The 19159-nt window shown below is 41.9% G+C and overlaps 1 protein-coding gene across 18 annotated transcripts in view; it reads right to left on the bottom strand.

Annotated features, from left to right (window-relative positions):
• The window catches only part of CELF1 (CUGBP Elav-like family member 1), an 83643-nt gene that overhangs the window by 17117 nt on the left and 47367 nt on the right, over positions 1-19159 (bottom strand). For 12 of the 18 annotated variants that reach the window (XM_064576452.1, XM_064576454.1, XM_064576455.1 and 9 more), the window contains 6 exons: positions 9884-10071; positions 8097-8197; positions 7688-7736; positions 2206-2340; positions 1581-1660; positions 1095-1256 (listed from right to left, as the gene is read on the bottom strand). In XM_064576452.1, coding sequence (XP_064432522.1) covers positions 1095-1256; positions 1581-1660; positions 2206-2340; positions 7688-7736; positions 8097-8197; positions 9884-10071 — 715 coding nt within the window. The remainder of the gene's footprint in view (positions 1-1094; positions 1257-1580; positions 1661-2205; positions 2341-7687; positions 7737-8096; positions 8198-9883; positions 10072-19159) is intronic. The other 6 variants (XM_064576456.1, XM_064576462.1, XM_064576450.1 and 3 more) reach the window with 3 other exon arrangements.

Below are 19159 nucleotides of genomic sequence, written 5' to 3'. Positions count from 1 at the left end.
AAGAGGGTCAGAGGGAGAAGCAGACTCCCCGCTGAGCAGGGAGCCCTATGCGGGACTCGATCCTGGGACTCCAGGATCATGACCTGAGCCGAAGGCAGACACTTAACCAACTGAGCCACCCAGGCACCCCCCATCTACATTTTTTGACTTCAGAGAAATACTAGCTGGAAAACTGGGATTTCTTCTAACGTTTTAGAAATATGAAGGCCATATTTGGTGTCAAATTAGCCAAAACTCAGTACTGAAGGACAGAAATCATTGCCTTTCTTCTGTTTCTGTAGAACAATGTTTTAAAGGATGAGAAGTGAAAGACTATAATTATTCTTATGTGTATATTTCTGGGACTATCCATACAAATCTAATGGTTTCAGCACTGATTTTCCTTCGGTGATAGCTTCACAGATGAGACAGTTTTAAGTGTCTTGTACTGTCTGCTATTCTTTCAAGGGTTAAAGCAGTGGTGATCCCCTATAATATATATTGTAGATCTAGTAAATCTAAATAACAAACTGGAGCCTTTGGACTACATGACTCAAACTCAACAAAAGAGAGATCAAATTAAAGGATCTATTTACAATGTAGTAAACTCAAATATACACCTGTAATACTCATTTAATAATGTCCATATCAATATCTTGACCTCTCACAGTCAGCGGGAAGAAACATTTATCATACTCTTCAGGGAAGACTCAATTAGGATTTTAAAGATGCCTTCTGCATCTGGGAGAAAGAAATGGAGAAAGGTATTTGGTAGTTAAGATTCCCTCAAGATCTTCTTTTAAGAAAACTAAAGGGACAGGGACATATGAGATCTTTCTAAATCTTTGTATCAGGAAATCAGGATTTCACTTTAATAAAGTAGCGGAAGTCTCAAGATATAACCCAAGATGTGTGATGAGAGAGAAAAGAGAAAGAAAGATGGTGAGACAGATACACTAACGTAACTTAAAGAATATTGCACTGCCTGAAGTTTTACAAAAAAAACTGGACACGTTAAAGTAGTAAATGCCATTATGTCTATTAGCTAGGGACAACACAAGAAGAAACAGCTGGGAGCTTGCACAGTCTGCAGAAAGCAAACCACAAAGACTCACTGCTAAATACTGGGGTCCAAGAGTATTTAGACCAGCAAGGTTTCCCCACACAGATGCTGCGCTGATTTGCTGCATCTGCTGCTGGAGCTGCTGGGCCATTCTCTTCTGTTCTTTGTCCTTCTGCGTATCAGCAAATTTTACCACCATGGGAGATGAGCAACCCTATGAAAACACCAAAGCCAAAGGGTCAAATTCCTCCTTCTGGGTGAAAGAAAAAATCCTTTGTAGTGACACACAAGATGCATTCTAATTTCATTCACTGCCAAATGACTCTCTTCCTGATAGACACAAGTGGCAAAAGACAAATTTAAAAGGGCTACTTCTAATATGTTAACTTCAAGAGAGCATCATTTTTTAACTTTAAGATGTTTAGCCTACTTAACCTTTAGGGCAATCGGACGCTGTACATGCTGCAGAGCTCTGATGGCCAGCTGTCCTAGTACTCTCAGGCTAAGGAACCTTCCCTTTCATTCATCTGCTCCCTACCTCCATGGTCTGTGCTTGGTGCATTGCCTTGATAGCCGTCTGTGCCATGGCTCTTGTTGTAAAAGTCACAAATGCACAACCTGGTAAGAGAAGTGTCAATAACTCATTCATTCATTTGCTTATTAATTATCTGATAGACATTTACTGAGCACCTACTATGTGCCAAGTACTGTGCTAGCAATACAGTTATGGTTCCTGCCTTCAGGGGGTTTAAGATCTAGTGGAGGAGACAGATACATCATAACAGTGCTAGGTGCTTTCATGAAAAACCAGGGAAGCACAAGAGGAAAGAAAGTACATGATAAGGGGATAAAGGAGGAATCACAATCCTCTAGTTCCTCTTGAGAAGAAAGTGTTCCATTTTGGCATTAAGGACCTCTCCAAGCACAAAAAGAAAATTTTAACACATGAAACTGAAGTGTAGAATGTAGACTCCTTAGGGGGTTGGGACAATTCTAAAGGAATCAACTGGTAGGAGGAGCCATGATGGGACCTAGATTTACAACACCAAGCCCAACCTCTCCATCATGACAAGGCCATGTTGGCTAGGGAACACTGGTTTCCACTGGTCCAACCAAAAGAGACTCCAAATTTAAATATCTTTAAAAGCTAAAAATGTACCCACCTCGGCTCAGGCCATCAGGTCCCCGTAATATCCGGCATTCTTCAATCTGTCCAAATGAAGAGAACATGACTCGGATGTCATTTTCAGTGCACTTCTTGGAAATCATACCAATAAACAGCTTCCTGTCTTCCACTGCTAAGAGAGTAAAACACAAAAGGCTTGAACATTATTACTACAAGAGATCGTGTAGCACAGACCTCTGGAGTCAGACTATGTTTGAATCCTGGCTCTATGCCTCTATACCATATTACCTGGATTCAAGATAAGCATTTTTTCATCATTAGCACCTACCTCCTCTTATATCAATTGTACCTTAAAATTAAAATTGGAAGCATTTAGATGACGTAATTGTAGTTTTGTGATCTTGTGAAAGTAACTTAACCATTCCATGACTGTCACCTCTGATTAATAGGGATAAACGTGTTTATTTTAAAGGTAGCTGTAGGTATTACATGCAAAGCACTTGCCTAGCACTTAGTGATGTTTGTTGTTACTAGCAGTACTACTGTACCAAAGGATGAGTCTTCACACTTAACTGATACGACAAGAGAAACACAACACACCTTTCAGTGAGTGTGACTGTCACTTTCCTTTTCTGATTATTCTCTTGAGGACTATGTTCTCCTTAACTTGTCCATCCTCCCACCCCCATTTCTGTCCATAAGAAATTATACTGATCAAAGACATCCTAGTTTACTCTAAAATGTTCTTATACTGTTTACCTATCAACTCTATCTCATTTACCATAGTTAAAGGAAAAAAACTATTTATTTATTTTTTAAAAGATTTTATTTAGCGGCGCCTGGGGTGGCTCAGTCGGTTAAGTATCTGCCTTCAGCTCAGGTCATGATCCCAAGGTCCTGGGATTAAGCTCCACATTGGGCTCTCTGCTCAGCAGACAGTTTGCTTCTCCCTCTCCCTCTGCCCCTCCCCCCACTCATTCTGTTTCATTCTTCCTCTCTCTCTCAAATAAATAAAATCTTAATATTTTTTAAGATTTTATTTATTTGAGAGAGGGAGAGTGAGAGAGAGAGCATGAGCAAGCACAGAGGGACAGTGAGAGGGAGAAGCAGACTCCCCAGTGAGGAAGGAGCCCGATGCAGGGCTCAATTTCAGAACCCTGAGATCATGACCTGAGCTGAAGGCAGATGCTTAACCAGCTGAGCCACCCAGGTGCCCTGAAAAAAAAAAAAATCTAGATGATAGATTATTTAGTGCACTGGACTACTATCTTACTTCATACTCAAAATGGCTTAGACTTGAAACCATAAAACCTAAAAGACCTGAAACCACAGAACTCCTAAAAATCGAAGTAGTAAAGCTCCTTAATATGGATCTTAGAGATGATTTTTTGGATCTGACTCCAAAAACAAAGACAACAAAAGCAAAAATAAGCAAGTGGGGCTACATCAAACTAAAAAGCTTCTACAAAGAAAACCACCAACAAAATGCAAAGGCAACCTACTGAATGGGAGAATATTTGTAAATCATTTATCTGATAAGAGGTTAATACCTAAAATAAAGACCCATATTTGATGAAACGTTCAAGTCAAACACAGAATAAAGCCAGGAGGAAGAGAAAGCATGAGGAACCAGAGAGCTTCTTCACCTGGTTTAGTGACCATTCTGATACAGGTGCAGATGAGTTAGGAGAGGTCATCAAAGATGATATTTGGCCAAATCCACTACAGTACTACTTGGTTCCCGATATGAATGATGAAGAAGGGGAAGGAGATGATGATGATGATGATGATGAAGGAGGAGGAGGACTGGAAAATATCGATGAAGGAGATGAGGATGAAGGTGAAGTTGAAGATGATGATGAGGGGGAAGAAGGAGAGGAGGATGAAGGAGAAGATGACTAATGGAACACTGATGGATTCCAACCTTCCTTTTTTAATTTTCTTCAGTCCCTGGGAGCAAATTTTTTTTTTTTCTTTTCTCCTCTTGTGCTCATTTGCCCTGTTTTTTGAAGTCTCTCTTCTCTTCCTTTATACCATGGTTTTCAACTTATTTTGGGGGGAAATACCTTGAGCAGAATACAGTGGGAAAAGAATCTCTGCCCCTTTCTGTTCCAAATTCATTTTTATCCCTTCCTGTCTCAACAAAAACTTTATGGAATCAACAACACCATGGTCTGTGGGAAAAAAGAAAAACCTTCTGCTCCCTTAGCTCTGCTGGAAGCTGGAGGGTGCTAAGCCCCTGTGTAGTAGTGCAAAGAATTCTAGCTTTTTTCCTCCTTTCTCTGTATATTGGGCTCAGAGATTACACTGTGTTCCTATGTGAATATGGACAGTTAGCATTTACCAACATGTACCTACTTTCTCGTTTAAAAAAAAGAAAAAAAAAACTTTAAAAAATGGGATTATAGAAGGACAGCAAAGGATGGGTTTGAGATGTTTGGGTGGGTTAAGTGGGCATTTTGACAAGATGGCTTCTCCTTTGGCATGTTTGTGATGTTTAATAGACATCCTTGCAGTGTAAGATGACACTTTTATTTTATTTTATTTTTATAAAGATTTTATTTATTATTTGACAGAGAGAGAGAGAGAGCACATGAGAGGGGGGAGGGGCAGAGGGAGAAGCAGACTCCCTGCCGAGCAGGGAGCCTGATGCGGGACTCGATCCCGGGACTCCAGGATCATGACCTGAGCCGAAGGCAGTCGCTTAACCAACTGAGCCACCCAGGCGCCCCAAGATGACACTTTTAAAATAAAACTCTCTCCTACTGATGACTTGAGCCCTGCCACTCGATGAGAGAATCAGCAGAACCTGTAGGATCTTATTTGGAATTGACATTCTCTATTGTAATTTTGTTCCTGTTTATTTTTAAATTTTCTTTTTGTTTCACTGGAAAGGAGAGATGATGCTCAGTTTTAAACGTTAAAAGTGTACAAGTTGCTTTGTTACAATAAAACTAAATGTGTACACAAAGGATTTGATGCTTTTCGCTCAGAACAGGTATATTTGGGGCGCGGTGGCTCAGTCGTTGAGCGTCTGCCTTCGGCTCAGGTCGTGATCCCAGGGTCCTGGGATCGAGCCCCGCATCGGGCTCTCGGTTCAGCAGGGAGACTGCTTCTCCCTCTCCCTCTGCCTGCTGCCCCCCCTGCTTGTGCTCTGTCAAATAAATAAAATCTTAAAAAAAAAAAAAAAAAAAAAAAACCCAGGTGTATTTCATATGAGTTTCCAAGTTTGATTTGTAGAACGTATTGTCAAACTTTGTCACCCTGACTCCGTATTTTTTGATATGCACTTTGCAGGGTGACCTCAGGGCTGTGTGACTGAGAAAGGGATCTGAATCAATGTAGTAATGTCTCCAAAGCCAGGAGCCATCGTGGGTACAATTTGCTGTCAGTTTCTAAAATCTTCACATCAATCGGGATACCAGATTGCTCAAAACTCAGTTCTGATTATGTTGTGCCCTTGATTTGTGTCTCAAATTGGCATTTTAAAAAATGGGCCTTTATTTACCTGGATATAATAATAGTGCCTGCCACCACCATCAGACAGACCTGGTGCTCTAATGCCAAGTTACACACAAGGCAGTTACTGGCATGTCTTCGTTGGTACTATGAAATATGGCCGAGAAGACAGACTCTCAAAGTAAGAAGTCTGTGTTGGTGGTAAGAAACTCAGGAGTACTTTTGCCTCAAAGTACTAGCTATTTAGCATATAGCTCTCCAGCGAGGCCTGTCTGTGTGAATCCGGGTGAGATGCTGGGCCCTGCTCTGCCATTGTGCATAGGATACCATTTTGGGAAGCTGCCTAATGCATAAGGTTTTTAATGCTGTAAATTATAGTAGCTAAAATTAAATGCCACTTAACTTTTTCAGAGATGAATTAATGGACAGCCTGGTCAAAATTCAAAGCTTTTTGATGTATAAAACTTTATAAATGGAACTATTCCATCAATAGGCAAAGCGTAATGAAAACCTGTCTAGATGGATAGTATGTAATTTCTGCACAGGTCTTGTTTAGTAATACGTCACCGTATACCGGTCAGGAATCTTGCTCCAATAAAGGAACATAAAGATTAAAATAAATAAATAAATAAAATAAAATACAGACTCATACAACTCAATAGCAAATGAAACAAAACACCTGGTTAAAAGACAGGCAGAGGATGTGAACAGATATTTTTCCAAAGACATACAGATGGCCACCAGGTATATGAAAAGATGCTCAACATCACTACTTATCAGGGAAATGCAAATCAAAATCACATTAAGGTATCACCTCACACCTGTCAGAATGGCTATAATCAAAACGACAAGAAATAACAAGAGTTGGTGAGAATGTGAAGAAGAGAGCCCTTGTGTACTGTTGGTGGGAATATAAATTGGTTGCAGCCACTGTAAAAATTACTACGGAGGGTCTTCAAAAAATTAAGAGAGAGCTAACCATATGATCCAGCAATTCCACTTCTGGGTATTTATCTGAAGAAAATGAAAACACTAACTCCAAAAGCTGCACACTCAGGGCGCCTGGCTGGCTGAATCAGTGGAATGTGTGACTCTCAATCTTGGGGTTGTGAGTTCAAGTCCCACACTGGGTGTAGAGATTACGTAAAAATAAAATCTTAAAAAAAGAAAAAAAGCTGCACACCCATGTTCACTGCAGCATTATTTTCAATAGCCAAGAGACAGAAACCACCTAAGTGTCCATCAAGAGGTAACGGATAAAGAAAATGTGGGGTACACACATACACACACCTTGGATATTATTCAGCCATAAAGAAGAATGGAATCTTGCCATTGTAACAACACAGAAGGACCCTGCAGGCATTATGCTGAGTGAAAGAATTCAGAGAAACATACTGCCTGATTTCACTTACATGTAAAACCTTAAAAACCAAACGAACAAACCCCCCCCCCACCCCCGAAGTTCACAGATACACACAAAAGGACTGATGGTTGCCAGAGGTCGGGCATAAGGGAGTGGGCAAAAAGGGCGAAAAGGATCAAAAGGTACAAATTACCAGTTAATAGTACTATACTGCATATTTAAAAGGTGCTTAGAAAGTAGATCTTAAAAATTCTCACCGAAAGAAAATCATTTTTAGAACATATTTGTATGATGACAGATACTAACTAGACTTATCACGGGTGATCATTTCTAATATATACAAGTACTGAATCATTATGTTGCACACCTGAGATAAATTTAATATTTTGTCACTTAGATGTCAATTAAAAAAAAAACAGAAACAGGGGTGCCTGGGTGGCTCAGTCTTTAAGCGTCTGCCTTCGACTCAGGTCATGATCCCAGGGTCCTGGGATCGAGCCCCACATCGGGCTCCCTGCTCGGCGGGAGGCCTGCTTCTCCCTCCCCCACTCCCCCTGCTTGTGTTCCCTCTCTCTGTCAAATAAATAAATAAAATCTTAAAAACAATTGCTTAAAGCAAATACAATCCAGATGCCATCAGAACGAATAGTAAACTAGGAGAAACCTTATAAGGGGAGGGCTTTACACACTTGCTTACCATTGTTCTTCTCACTGTCGGCAGGTTTCATCTGTATAGGATGATGCATCTAAAAAAGAAAACACATACGTATTATCACTGTACACATTGAAGGCATTCAGAAATATAAACAAGGACTCTAAAGGAAATGCCGAAACTAGAGCCTTGAGTTTTCTCTGACCTCACATCTGTCTCGTGATCATTTCTTCCCAAAATATCAAAATAGAAAGAATCTGAATCAAGAAGTCAAAATTCTCTTGGCTAAGAGAGAACTAAACCACTTTCAGCCTATCTTCTTTGAAATGTTCCCTTTATGTCTTCCTTCATATCAATCCCTCGGGCAGTCACCTTTTCCCCAAAATGTTTTCCAGCGTGTGCCTGACATGCATAAGTATGTTCCATATGTCAAAACCACCACAGTTCCACTTACTAGTAGGAGCTTTCTTACCCCTGGGAGGACCTTCATGTTGTGAAGAGCATTCTGCGCTTCTAATGCAGCTTTGCGGGTGTAAAATGTAACAAAACAGCACCCTGCAATAAATAAAATTTCACCAAATCAAACCAGTCCTTTGAAAGCAGATAATTCCTAGAGTACTCCCTCCTCCATGGACATACTGGAACTTCAAAGAGAAGGCTAAGCTTATTAAAATTAGCAACCCAGGGCGCCTGGGTGGCTCAGTCGTTAAGCGTCTGCCTTCGGCTCAGGTCATGATCCCAGGGTCCTGGGATCGAGTCCCGCATCAGGCTTCCTGCTCAGCGGGAGGCCTGCTTCTCCCTCTCCCACTCCCCCTGCTTATGTTCCTGCTCTCGCTATCTCTCTGTCAAATAAATAAATAAAATCTTAAAAAAATAAATAAAATTAGCAACCCCCCGGAGAAGCAGAAAAAACCCTACATTACTTTCTATGCATTTTCTTTATTGTTAATAGTCTCTGAGTTCTACTAAAATTCTTTAGCTGCTCCTCTAACTTCTCCGGGAAAGATAACTTCCCTTACAAATGTCACTGTACCATGCCATTCAACCCACCCTAGTTGGAGCACCAGGTTATGTGGGGTAAGACATTCAGGAACAAACAAAAGAGACAGGGGCCCTGCACTCTTGCAGCTTGTAGTCTACCAGGAACTCATTCTTTCTCAGAATAAATCACTCCTTACATTGTAGCCAATTTCTACCATATGCCTCAAACATAATTACCATTTATTAAATTATAAAATGACGAAAGAGCAAGAAACTCTTAGTATCTTTTTTTGGACCCTTGGTTTTCATCAAATATAATTAAGCTTCTAACAGCACATGGCCCTGACTACGGAGATCTGCAGATTTTGTGCTTTGTATCTTTATTAGGGATAGGAGGGGAGAAGTGTGTCTTGTAAATATGGGCTCCTAGTCCCGTGAGATACAATACTGATTCCTTTCAAAATCAGTCCAATTAAGATTCTAAATCACTGCATGTTATATAGCCAGTCATTTTCAGAAACTATAATACTTTATATTTTTGGTTAACTATGCCAGAAAAAGAAAATGATTTCTCTGCTTCTAGATCCTCTGTTACTAAGCTGGCTTCAAATATAATAATCCTGCTTGCTTACATCTGCACCGTAGAACAGCTTCCACAGAAAATGATTCTGAAATAGATTATTTGGAAAAGAGTATTACATGTGCATGTAGAGGGCAAAAGCTAATGGCTTTTCTACCATTGTTTCCATAAAGCTTCTACTTTGGTAGGTATTTCTGCAAGTAGCTTGGCCTTTCTTCCATTCATCTTGCAGGCTACAACAAACAGGTCCCTCCTGGTTGCTAAGCCATCCTGCAAGGCCTCTGTAACACTAACAGAAATCCACAGGTATGGTGTGGACAATCTTTTTCTTTCAGCTTAGTCCAGCCAAAACACCAATGAAAACCTTGTGTGGTTGGTTTATTTCAACTTTGTCATTCCATTCCCAAGATCAAGAGACACACACACATACACACACTCATGAGTCTGTCTCTTGAATTTAGAGCTCTCGCAAAGGACCACCTACGATCCAATTTACAAATTATCCTCATGATGTCCCCTTAACTTTTTATTCTTATGCCATTAAATGTGTTTGGGCTGGGAACTATAACTACTATAAAAGGACATAGTTCCTCCCTTTAGAATGTGACCAGAGGAGCATCCTGGCAATGAGAGCGAGCAAGCACACGACAGAAATTACCTATAAAACCCAAAGCCCTTACCTTTGCTCTGAGGGGGGTTTTGGCTCCTATCCCTTAGGACATTGATTTCATAGACAGCACCATACTGTTCAAAGAGTTCCCTCAAATCCTTCTCAGACCAGGTCCTCGGAACCTGGCCCACAAACATCTTGATGGCATCAAGATCCGGTTGGTCTGGGTGGTCCAGCGTGCCGTTCATTTTCTTTGAGCTGCAGGAAACAAAGTACAGCTTCTATTACGTATTCATGGTGCTCTCCAGGGGGATGCCTCTTTTCCTTAAACGTCTCAACTACTTCCTGAAAGAGCAGGGGGAAAGAATTCTACTTCTTTTTACTGCTGCCGTTCAGTATACCAGAGTTCCCTGGTCCCCCCCTTCACCCGCGGCCATGCCTCCCATTAGGTCCCAAGCTGAAGTCACACTCTGATTAGGACATCCTGGGTTTTAACCGAGGAACCAAGCATCACTCATTCCTTGTCAGCATGAGGATTCTCAGACAAACTTAAGAGGTAAAGTTTCCAGTGCCAGTTTTCGTAGTTTTGGAGCACAGCTAACAAAACTTTTAAAAATGTCCATAAAAATCACAGAGGCCTATTGATTATGGAGTAAGATGCAGGACTCCCAAAGGATACAAGGACGGGTAAAAGCTTTCTTTCAGCACACTCTGGAACAGAAGCACGTGGTTTCCAAGGCCCGAACAAGAAGAGTGAACAGTGCTGGCCCGGGGCTCCTGGCTGGCTCCGTCTGCAGACCACGTGACTCTTGATCGCAGAGTTGAGTCTGAGCCCCACTCTGGTGGGGGCTGGGTGGAGGGTGGGAAGAGGAAGGCACGTGCCTTTCAAACTGTCACAATCCTATCACATCAAACTCTTAATGCTCCTACTTAGCATCTTCATTCTTATCCCTCCCACTACCAAGAACCTAGGGAGATTCCTTCCTGGACTACAAATGTTTCCAATCAGAATGAATTAAAGTCCTTCTCCTACCACTGCCCAAGATCTTACTCTTAGCCTTAAACTCAACCATTAACAACTTAAATTCCAAATGGCTAGCATTGTTAACTTTTCTGTTAGTGTCTGCTTAATCCAGAAATCACTTCATCATATTCAAATTTGCCATGTCCTAATATAAACACTAAATAAAATGCTAGTTTTCTAGCAAAACAATAGTTTTTCCACCATTGTTATCTTCTGGTTTTTTTTTTTTTTTAAGATTTTATTTGAGAGAGAGAGAATGAGAGAGAGCACTTGAGAGGGGGGAGGGTCAAAGGGAGAAGCAGACTCCACCACTGTTATCTTCTGAACAGTATCTGAAGACCCATGAAAATGCTGGATCTATGCAGGTAGTTCAACCTCTGTATTTTAATTCCTGTATTTCTTCTTTAAAAAGATCTGATTGACAGTGTGTGCATGCGTGCGAGCACACGCACACAAGCACAGAGGAAGCAGGGGAGAAATTCGAGCAGACTCTCCATTGAGCGTGGAGCCCGACTCAGGGCTCTATCCCATTACCCTGAGATCATGACCTGAGCGGAAATCAAGAGTCAGATTCTTAACCGACTGAGCCACCCAGGCACCCCATTAATTCCTAAATTTCTTGTAACTGAACACCCACAGGGACTATTACACGTCACCTTGCCTGAATCTAGCACTAAATATCAAAAGTGTAAGACAAGTGGCATATACAGACCAACTCTTGTCACGATGTCTGTAAAGGTTTCCCATACTCTTTCAGGTTAGTCAGTCTCGTCAGGACTCAAACAGTACTAAGTTCCCACCTTCATTATAGTATTTACCACCTTTTAGCATCATCTGGCTGTATCTACCTCTCCCAACTAGACTGACAGTTCCTTGAAGGCAGAACCTGTTTTACTGGCTATTCATTCTTACAGCCACACCTGGTACAGCACCTGGTTCAGAGAAGTACTCAGATCTGGGATGGGAGCAATTTCTTGTTCTCAATAACCCCCCTTTAATTTAAGCAACTAATCCTGATAAAAAGGAATGCTGTGCACAAAGAGGGCTCACGAATTGAAGATAAGCTAGTATCGCCTGTGATTATTTGATTCTCACAGGATCGATATCTTTTTTTGCCCAAGTGTTTTGAAATGAATTGTTTTATTGGCTTTCCTTTACTAATTCAAAACCAAGTGTGGTAAGTTGTTGTAAAAATATACTTGCAGTTACTTTTAGAAGCTTAATCGCAATGTTCTAACAGAAATCATGCTACTGTGATAAATAAAAAAAAAACAAAAACAAGCCTCATGACTAATGAAACAATGGTGGTCGCTCCCTACAACTTGCCTCCAAGTTTAATTATTTTATTAAAATGCTGCTGGTCTTTAATCATATTTCTATTCTAGAGAGGGTTAAGAGAGAACCCAAATGGTGCTCAGAATATGTTTTGATGATAAGGACGCTGACACTATTTTTGAAAAAAGGTGGGGGTTTATCAATTCGTAATTACACTGGAGGCAACAGCTCTCAGTCTGTCCCTTCCTTCTATATTTGTGTGCCATTTCTAAATTTTCTTTTTTTTTTTTTTTTTTTTTTAAGATTTTATTTATTTATTTGAGAGAGAGAGCACATGAGAGGGGGGAGGGTCAGAGGGAGAAGCAGACTCCCTGCCGAGCAGGGAGCCCGACGCGGGACTCGATCCAGGGACCCCAGGATCATGACCTGAGCCGAAGGCAGTCGCCTAACCAACTGAGCCACCCAGGCGCCCTCATTTCTAAATTTTCTACATCACAGTTTAGTGCAAAAGCATAAGCACAGTCAATATATATGAATTATGGTTTATCCAAAAGTACAGTGGAGACGTGGCATTCTAGACAAATGCCCTTTCTCTTTACTCTCCAAATCCTTCTCCATTTCTTCATGTCTACCCACTCCATGAACCACCGTTTCCCCCCGTATACAGCAATTCATTAGCTGGAAGAATCCCCTAGACCAGTGCTATTTAAAGTGCCTAAGGAGGGTGCCTGGGTGGCTCAGTTGTTAAGCGTCTGCCTTCGGCTCAGGTCATGATCCCAGGGTCCTGGGATCGAGTCCTACATCGGACTCCCTGCTCAGCGGGAAGCCTGCTTCTCCCTCTCCCACTCCCACTGCTTGTGTTCCTGCTCTCGCTATCTCTGTCTCTATCAAATAAATAAATAAATAAATCTTTAAAAATAAAAAAATAAAAAAAATAAAGTGCCGGGGCGCCTGGGTGGCTCAGTTGATTAAGCGACTGCCTTCGGCTCAGGTCATGATCCTGGAGTCCCGGGATCGAGTCCCACATCAGGCTCCCTGCTCAGCAGGGAGTCTGCTTCTCCCTCTGACCCTCCTCCCTCTCATGCTCTCTGGCAAATAAATAAAATCTTAAAAAAAAAAAAAAAAAAAGTGCCTAAGGAGCAGGGGAAATCTTCAAACTTAACCCTTTAGAAACTTTTACAGCAATTGAGCTAAGTAACTTTATATATAAATTCCATCTAGTGATAATAAAAGATATGAAATGCAAGCTTATGCCTTATTTTGTTTTCCTACTAAAATGTTTTTATTGTGGTTTATAAGTCGGGTGGCAGCAGGCATAGAACACTGTCCTTCACCAATCTGAGAAGCACTTCTAGAGTATAGCAAATTATCAGGCCAGGTTGAAGATGCCGTGGACATCAGGTAACTGGAGTTTCTGCACTGACTTATTCCTTCCTCTAACAAACAGTGGGCACTTAGTTATACAGGCCTGATACTATGTGGAATGTGGTTGTTGAATAAGAAAAATGTGGATATCAACTGTTACTGTGTCAGAGAACAATGTTCTTCTATCCTCAACCTTCCACACATAGTTCCAGTATGCATGTTGTCCTTAGTTAAAAGTCACCACTGCACAAGTCACCTGGGGACAAGACTCTCAGTGTGATATGGCAAGGACCCCACATCATCCACGTATGGCATTTACTCCATATATCACTAAAAACACTCTCAAATGTGTGCCTTACCTCCCCATTGATGGAGAGCTCTTCAGAGTCCGTGATCATAAATTATCGCTATTTATTTTATTTTTTTAAAGATTTTATTTGACAGAGAAAGAGACAGCGAGAGAGGGAACACAAGCAGGGGGAGTGGGAGAGGGAGAAGCAGGCTTCCCGCGGAGCAGGGAGCCCGATGTGGGGCTCGATCCCAGGACCCTGAGCCGAAGGCAGACGCCCAATGACAGCTACCCAGGCACCCCAAATTATCGCTATTTATTATGCCCACTCAAGAACCAATGAATTCAGCAGCCCCCCGGAGAAGGACCTATACTGTCCCTGTCATTCCTAAGAGGCAAGTCTATGGGAAAAAAAATTTTTTTTAATATTTTATTTATTTGACAGAGAGACAGAAAGAGCACAAGTAGGCAGATTGGCAGGCAGAGGGAGAAGCAGACTCCCCGCTGAGCAGGGAGCCCCAGGTGGGGCTCGATCCCAGGACCCTGGGATCATGACCTCAGCTGAAGGGAGACGCTTAACGACTGAGCCACCCAGGCACCCAAGTCTATGGAAATTCTTATCCTCTGTGAAAGTATTGACCTGAGAGTAGGTTGGAAGAGAGGAAAAGCAGGGCCCATAGCAGTGAGGGAAGGAGAGAGATGAGGCGGCAGCAAGTGTTTTAGGGGACAGGCACAGCACCAACCCACCTCTTTTAATGTTTCTGGCAGCAACTGGCAAATCATTAAGAATAAGAAATTATGAAAAACCAAGACCAGATGCTGCCTTGTCTACCCTGATTCTTGATAGAACATGCCCCAGGAAAATAAAACAGAGAACCAATCTGGAAGAGAAACAGGAGAGAGAAAACTTATTTTCAAAGGACGTATTTGTTCAGAATTCTTAAACCCTCTTTTCTCTTTCTCCTCTCTCTCTTTCAAAACCTCCTGGCCTACAAACTGTGGAAAGAGCCAAGATGTCCATCGACAGATGAATGGATAAAGAAGATGTGGTGTATATATATACAATGGAATATTATGCAGCCATCAAAAGGAATGAGATCTTGCCATTTGCAACGACGTGGATGGAACTGGAGGGTGTTATGCTGAGCGAAATAAGTCAATCAGAGAAAGACATGTATCATATGACCTCACTGATATGAGGAATTCTTAATCTCAGGAAACAAACTGAGGGTTGCTGGAGTGGGGGGTGGGGTGGGAGGGATGGGGTGACTGGGTGATAGACACTGGAGAGGGTATGTGCTATGGTGAGCGCTGTGAATTGTGTGAGACTGTTGAATCACAGATCTGTACCTCTGAAACAAATAATGCAATATATGTTAAGGAAAAAAAAAGAAGAAGAAGATAGCAAGAGGGGAAGAATGAAGGGGGGGAAATCGGGAGGGGGAGACGAACCATGAGAGACGCTGGACTCTGAAAAACAAACTGAGGGTTCTAGAGGGGAGGGGGGTGGGAGGATGGGTTAGCCTGGTGATGGGTATTAAAGAGGGCATGTTCTGCATGGAGCACTGGGTGTTATGCACAAACAATCAATCATGGAACACTACATCTAAAACTAATGATGTAATGTATGGGGATTAACATAAGAATAAAAAAATTTTTTAAAAAACTGATGATGTAATGTATGGTGATTAACATAACAATAATAATAAAAATTAAAAAAAAAAACAAAAACACTTCCCGGCCTAAGTCCCAGCTCAGGGGGACAGAGTTGATGTTCTGTCCCTCTCTCCCATCCCTTGACCCCAGCCAACTAGACCAGGGGGTGGATATTAACCCAACAAACTGATCTACTGGCTAGCCAGAAATCTAAGACCTATGCCTAAAACAGAAAGATAGGCCTGGCCAATCAAGTTCCTTACCGCTACACTGAGCAAGTCAATAGCCACTGGCCACATGTGGCTACTGCACAGGACAGCAGAGGTAGAGAACATTTTTATCATCACAGAAAGTTCTACAGCACAGAACACTGCTCTAAAGAATCTGGAACTGGGGCGCATGGGTGGCTCAGCTGGTTAAGCATCTGCCTTCGGCTCAGGTCATGATCCCAGGGTCCCGGGATCGAGTCCCGCATCAGGCTCCCTGCTTGGTGGGGAGTCTGCTTCTCCCTCTGACCCTAACCCCTCTTGTGCTCTCTCTCTCAAATAAATAAAATACAATCTTAAAAAAAAAAAAAAAAGAATCTGGAACTGGTTAACAGAAATAGGCAGTGGTGAAGTCAGAAGTGGGAGAGTTGCAACTAGAGATAGCATAAGTTGACAAAAGGGCAGTGGCAAGAGATAACAGAGGTCATCCTATGACATAGACGAAGGTTGAAAACATGATGCCAAGTGAAAGAAGCCAATCGCCAAAGGCTACACATTGTGTGATTTCATTTATGTAAAATTTCCAGGACAGAACAATCTATAAAAACAGAAAGCAGGTTAGCAGGTGCCTAGGAATGGGAACTGGGGGTGGGGAGGATGCCTGCTAATGGGACAGGATCTCTTCTTGGGGTGATGAAAGTGTTCTGGAATTAGACAGTGGGGACAAGCTGCAAACTTTGTGGATATAGTAAAAGTCACTGAACTGTGCACTTTTAAAAGGGTAAATTTTGGGGTGCCTGGGTGGCTCAGTCGTTCCCTGTGTCTCTCTCTGTCAAATAAATAAAATCTTCAAAAATAAATAAATAAAAGGGTAAATTTTATGTTGTGTGAATTATTATTTATTTTTTTAAAGACTTTATTTATTTGATAGAGACACAGTGAGAGAAGGAACACAAGCAGGGGGAGTGAGAGATGGAGAAGCAGACTGCCCGCAGAGCAGGGAGCCCGATGTGGGGCTCGATTCCAGGACTCCAGGATCATGACCTGAGCTGAAGGCAAACGCTTAACGACTGAGCCACCCAGGCGCCCCGTGAATTATATCTTAATTTGAGAGAGAGACAGATACAGAGCAAGAGGAGAAAACTGGCTGGAAGGGCCGTGGCAAAGCAAAGCCGTGCTGCACCCACAGTTACGAGGTGGGTGAAAAGCAGAAGTAGCAGCACATGCAGAGAGAGCAGAACATGTGTCCAGGGCCAGAAAGATGGGAGTTTCCAGGTCTTCCGGCTGTGGAGTTCCTGATTACATTACAGTCTGGTCCATGTGTGTCCTTACAAGAAAACCCTTTAATGTATCCCCTAGCTCGAGTGAGTATCTGTTCCTTGCAGCCAAACAGGCTGGCAAATACTACCTTTATATCTGTTTAAAAATCATTTCCTTGGAGGGAACGAAATGGGTAGAGGGGATTAAGTACAAATTTCTAGTTACAAAATAAGTAAATCATGGGGTTACAGCATGGGAATTTGGTAAATAAAACTATTAACTCTTCAGGGCGCCTGGGTGGCTCAGTTGGTTAAGTGTCTGCCTTCGGCTCAGGTCATGATCTCAGGTTCCTGGGATGGAGCCCCGCGTCGGGCTCCCTGCTCAGTGGGGAGCCTGCTTCTCCCTCTCCCTCTGCCGCTCCCCCTGCTTGTGCTATCTCTCTCTGTCAAATGAATTAAAAAAAAAAACAAAAACTCACAAACTATTAACTCTGCAAGGTGACGGATAGTAATTAGACTTATTATCATGACCATTTCACAACAATACAAATGTCAAAAACTGTGCTGCACACCTGAAACTAATATGTCAATTATTCTTCAATAAATTTTTAAAAATCATTTCCAAAACCTTTCATTACTCATTTTTTTCTCTCACCCCTTCTCACTACCTGTTGACCTTCATTTGTTCATTACGTAAACAGAAAAATTTCAGATACTTACCAAACCTTCCAACTCCCCAAGGGGCATAAATATTTGCTGCTTCCTGATCTCCAGCCACCCACCCACCCCTATCAGGTCCCTCTCTGTGCTGTGGAAACTGGCACAGAAGAACATGAGAATAGAAAGGACCCAGAAACACTGGCCTGAATTACTTACCAGCTGTTCTCTAGTGCAAACCAGACAAAATGCATGTATGCTGGAAGGAAGAACTTCCATTTGGATAAAGGGAAATCTTCCTGTTAGCTGGGATGTTAGGTACTAGAAAAGGCTAGTAATAAAGGTTTTTAAATCACCTTTCAGCAACTGACCAGGCTAACAATCTGCTTGTGAAGGTTTTCAGCCTTTTCTGAGGAAGGGAGATAACATCTGGAGACTTTAATTAGTAACTACCTTTATATAAAAAAAAAAAAAAACCTCACAGGGCTTATCATCCATTCAGCTGTATTTCCCAAGTTCCTACTATGTGCGAGATACCACACACTCTAGGGGCTATAGAAGGGGACTGAGCAAAACTGCCCTGAAGGCAATGGCACTGAACAATTGGAAGGACACAACTATAATGCCCTGCAAATATTTTCACAGATATATACAAGTTCTGTGAAAGAAAGTGACTAGGATAGTTTTTTTTATTTGGGGGAGGAGGGAAGGGGTTTAAGGTGAATGGACAGAGGAGCTGGAAACACTGCTGTATAGCATAGAATGATGAGGGCATGGTAAGAACTCAGAAAAAAGAGATCAGAGGAGAGCGAGACAGACAGCAATAGAAAGGGAGAAAAGGACCTGAGAAAGTTAGGGGAGAGTACACAAACATTTTAAAAGATTAGAAAAAAAAGAGAAAACATTAGAAAATCAATGAGAATAAACAGGTTGGAGAGACCCAGTGAAGAGCTTTTCATGTGATACTGACAGGCGTGGACTTTATTCCAAGATTTTTAAACAAGGAAGTGATCAGATTTATCTTTTAAAAGACACCTGGCAGGGGTGCCTGGGTGGCTCAGTTGGTTAAACATCTGCTTTAGGCTCGGGTCATGATCCCAGGGTCCTGGGATAGAGCCCCACATCGGGCTCCCTGCTCATTGGGGAGCCTGCTTCTCCCTCTTCCTCTACCGGCTGCTGCTCCCCCTGCTTGTGCTCTCTGTCAAATAAATAAAAATCTTAAGAAAAAAAATAAAATAAAAAATAAAAGACACCTGGCAATAATACAGAGGATGAAATAAAATGGGAAAATACAGAGATTTCCATACAAACTAGCTCCTAAGATTAGGGCCCAGTCTCAGGCAATGCTGAAAAATTTGGGGGCAGGACTCATAGAACTTGGGAGATCCCTTGATGAAAAAGATGAGGAAAAGGGAAGAAGTTACTGATCACTCTTGGGTTCTAGTAGAGACAATCTGGGAAAGTGTTTTTGCATGGGAAGTTCAGGGGACATTGGGTGATTAAATACAGAGATCTGAGAATCAGAGAAGTACACTGGTACCCCCTTAAGCCAAGGGAAAGCCAAGAGAAAAGGGCCTGAGCTACAACTCCTGAACAACACTCAGCTCCTAGGATA

Source organism: Mirounga angustirostris, unplaced genomic scaffold, assembly GCF_029215605.1.
Source record: "Mirounga angustirostris isolate CCGP_5_RB_7025 unplaced genomic scaffold, mMirAng1.0.hap1 SCAF_13, whole genome shotgun sequence".
Lineage (NCBI taxonomy): Eukaryota > Metazoa > Chordata > Mammalia > Carnivora > Phocidae > Mirounga > Mirounga angustirostris.
This window is presented reverse-complemented; position numbering and strand designations above follow the sequence as displayed.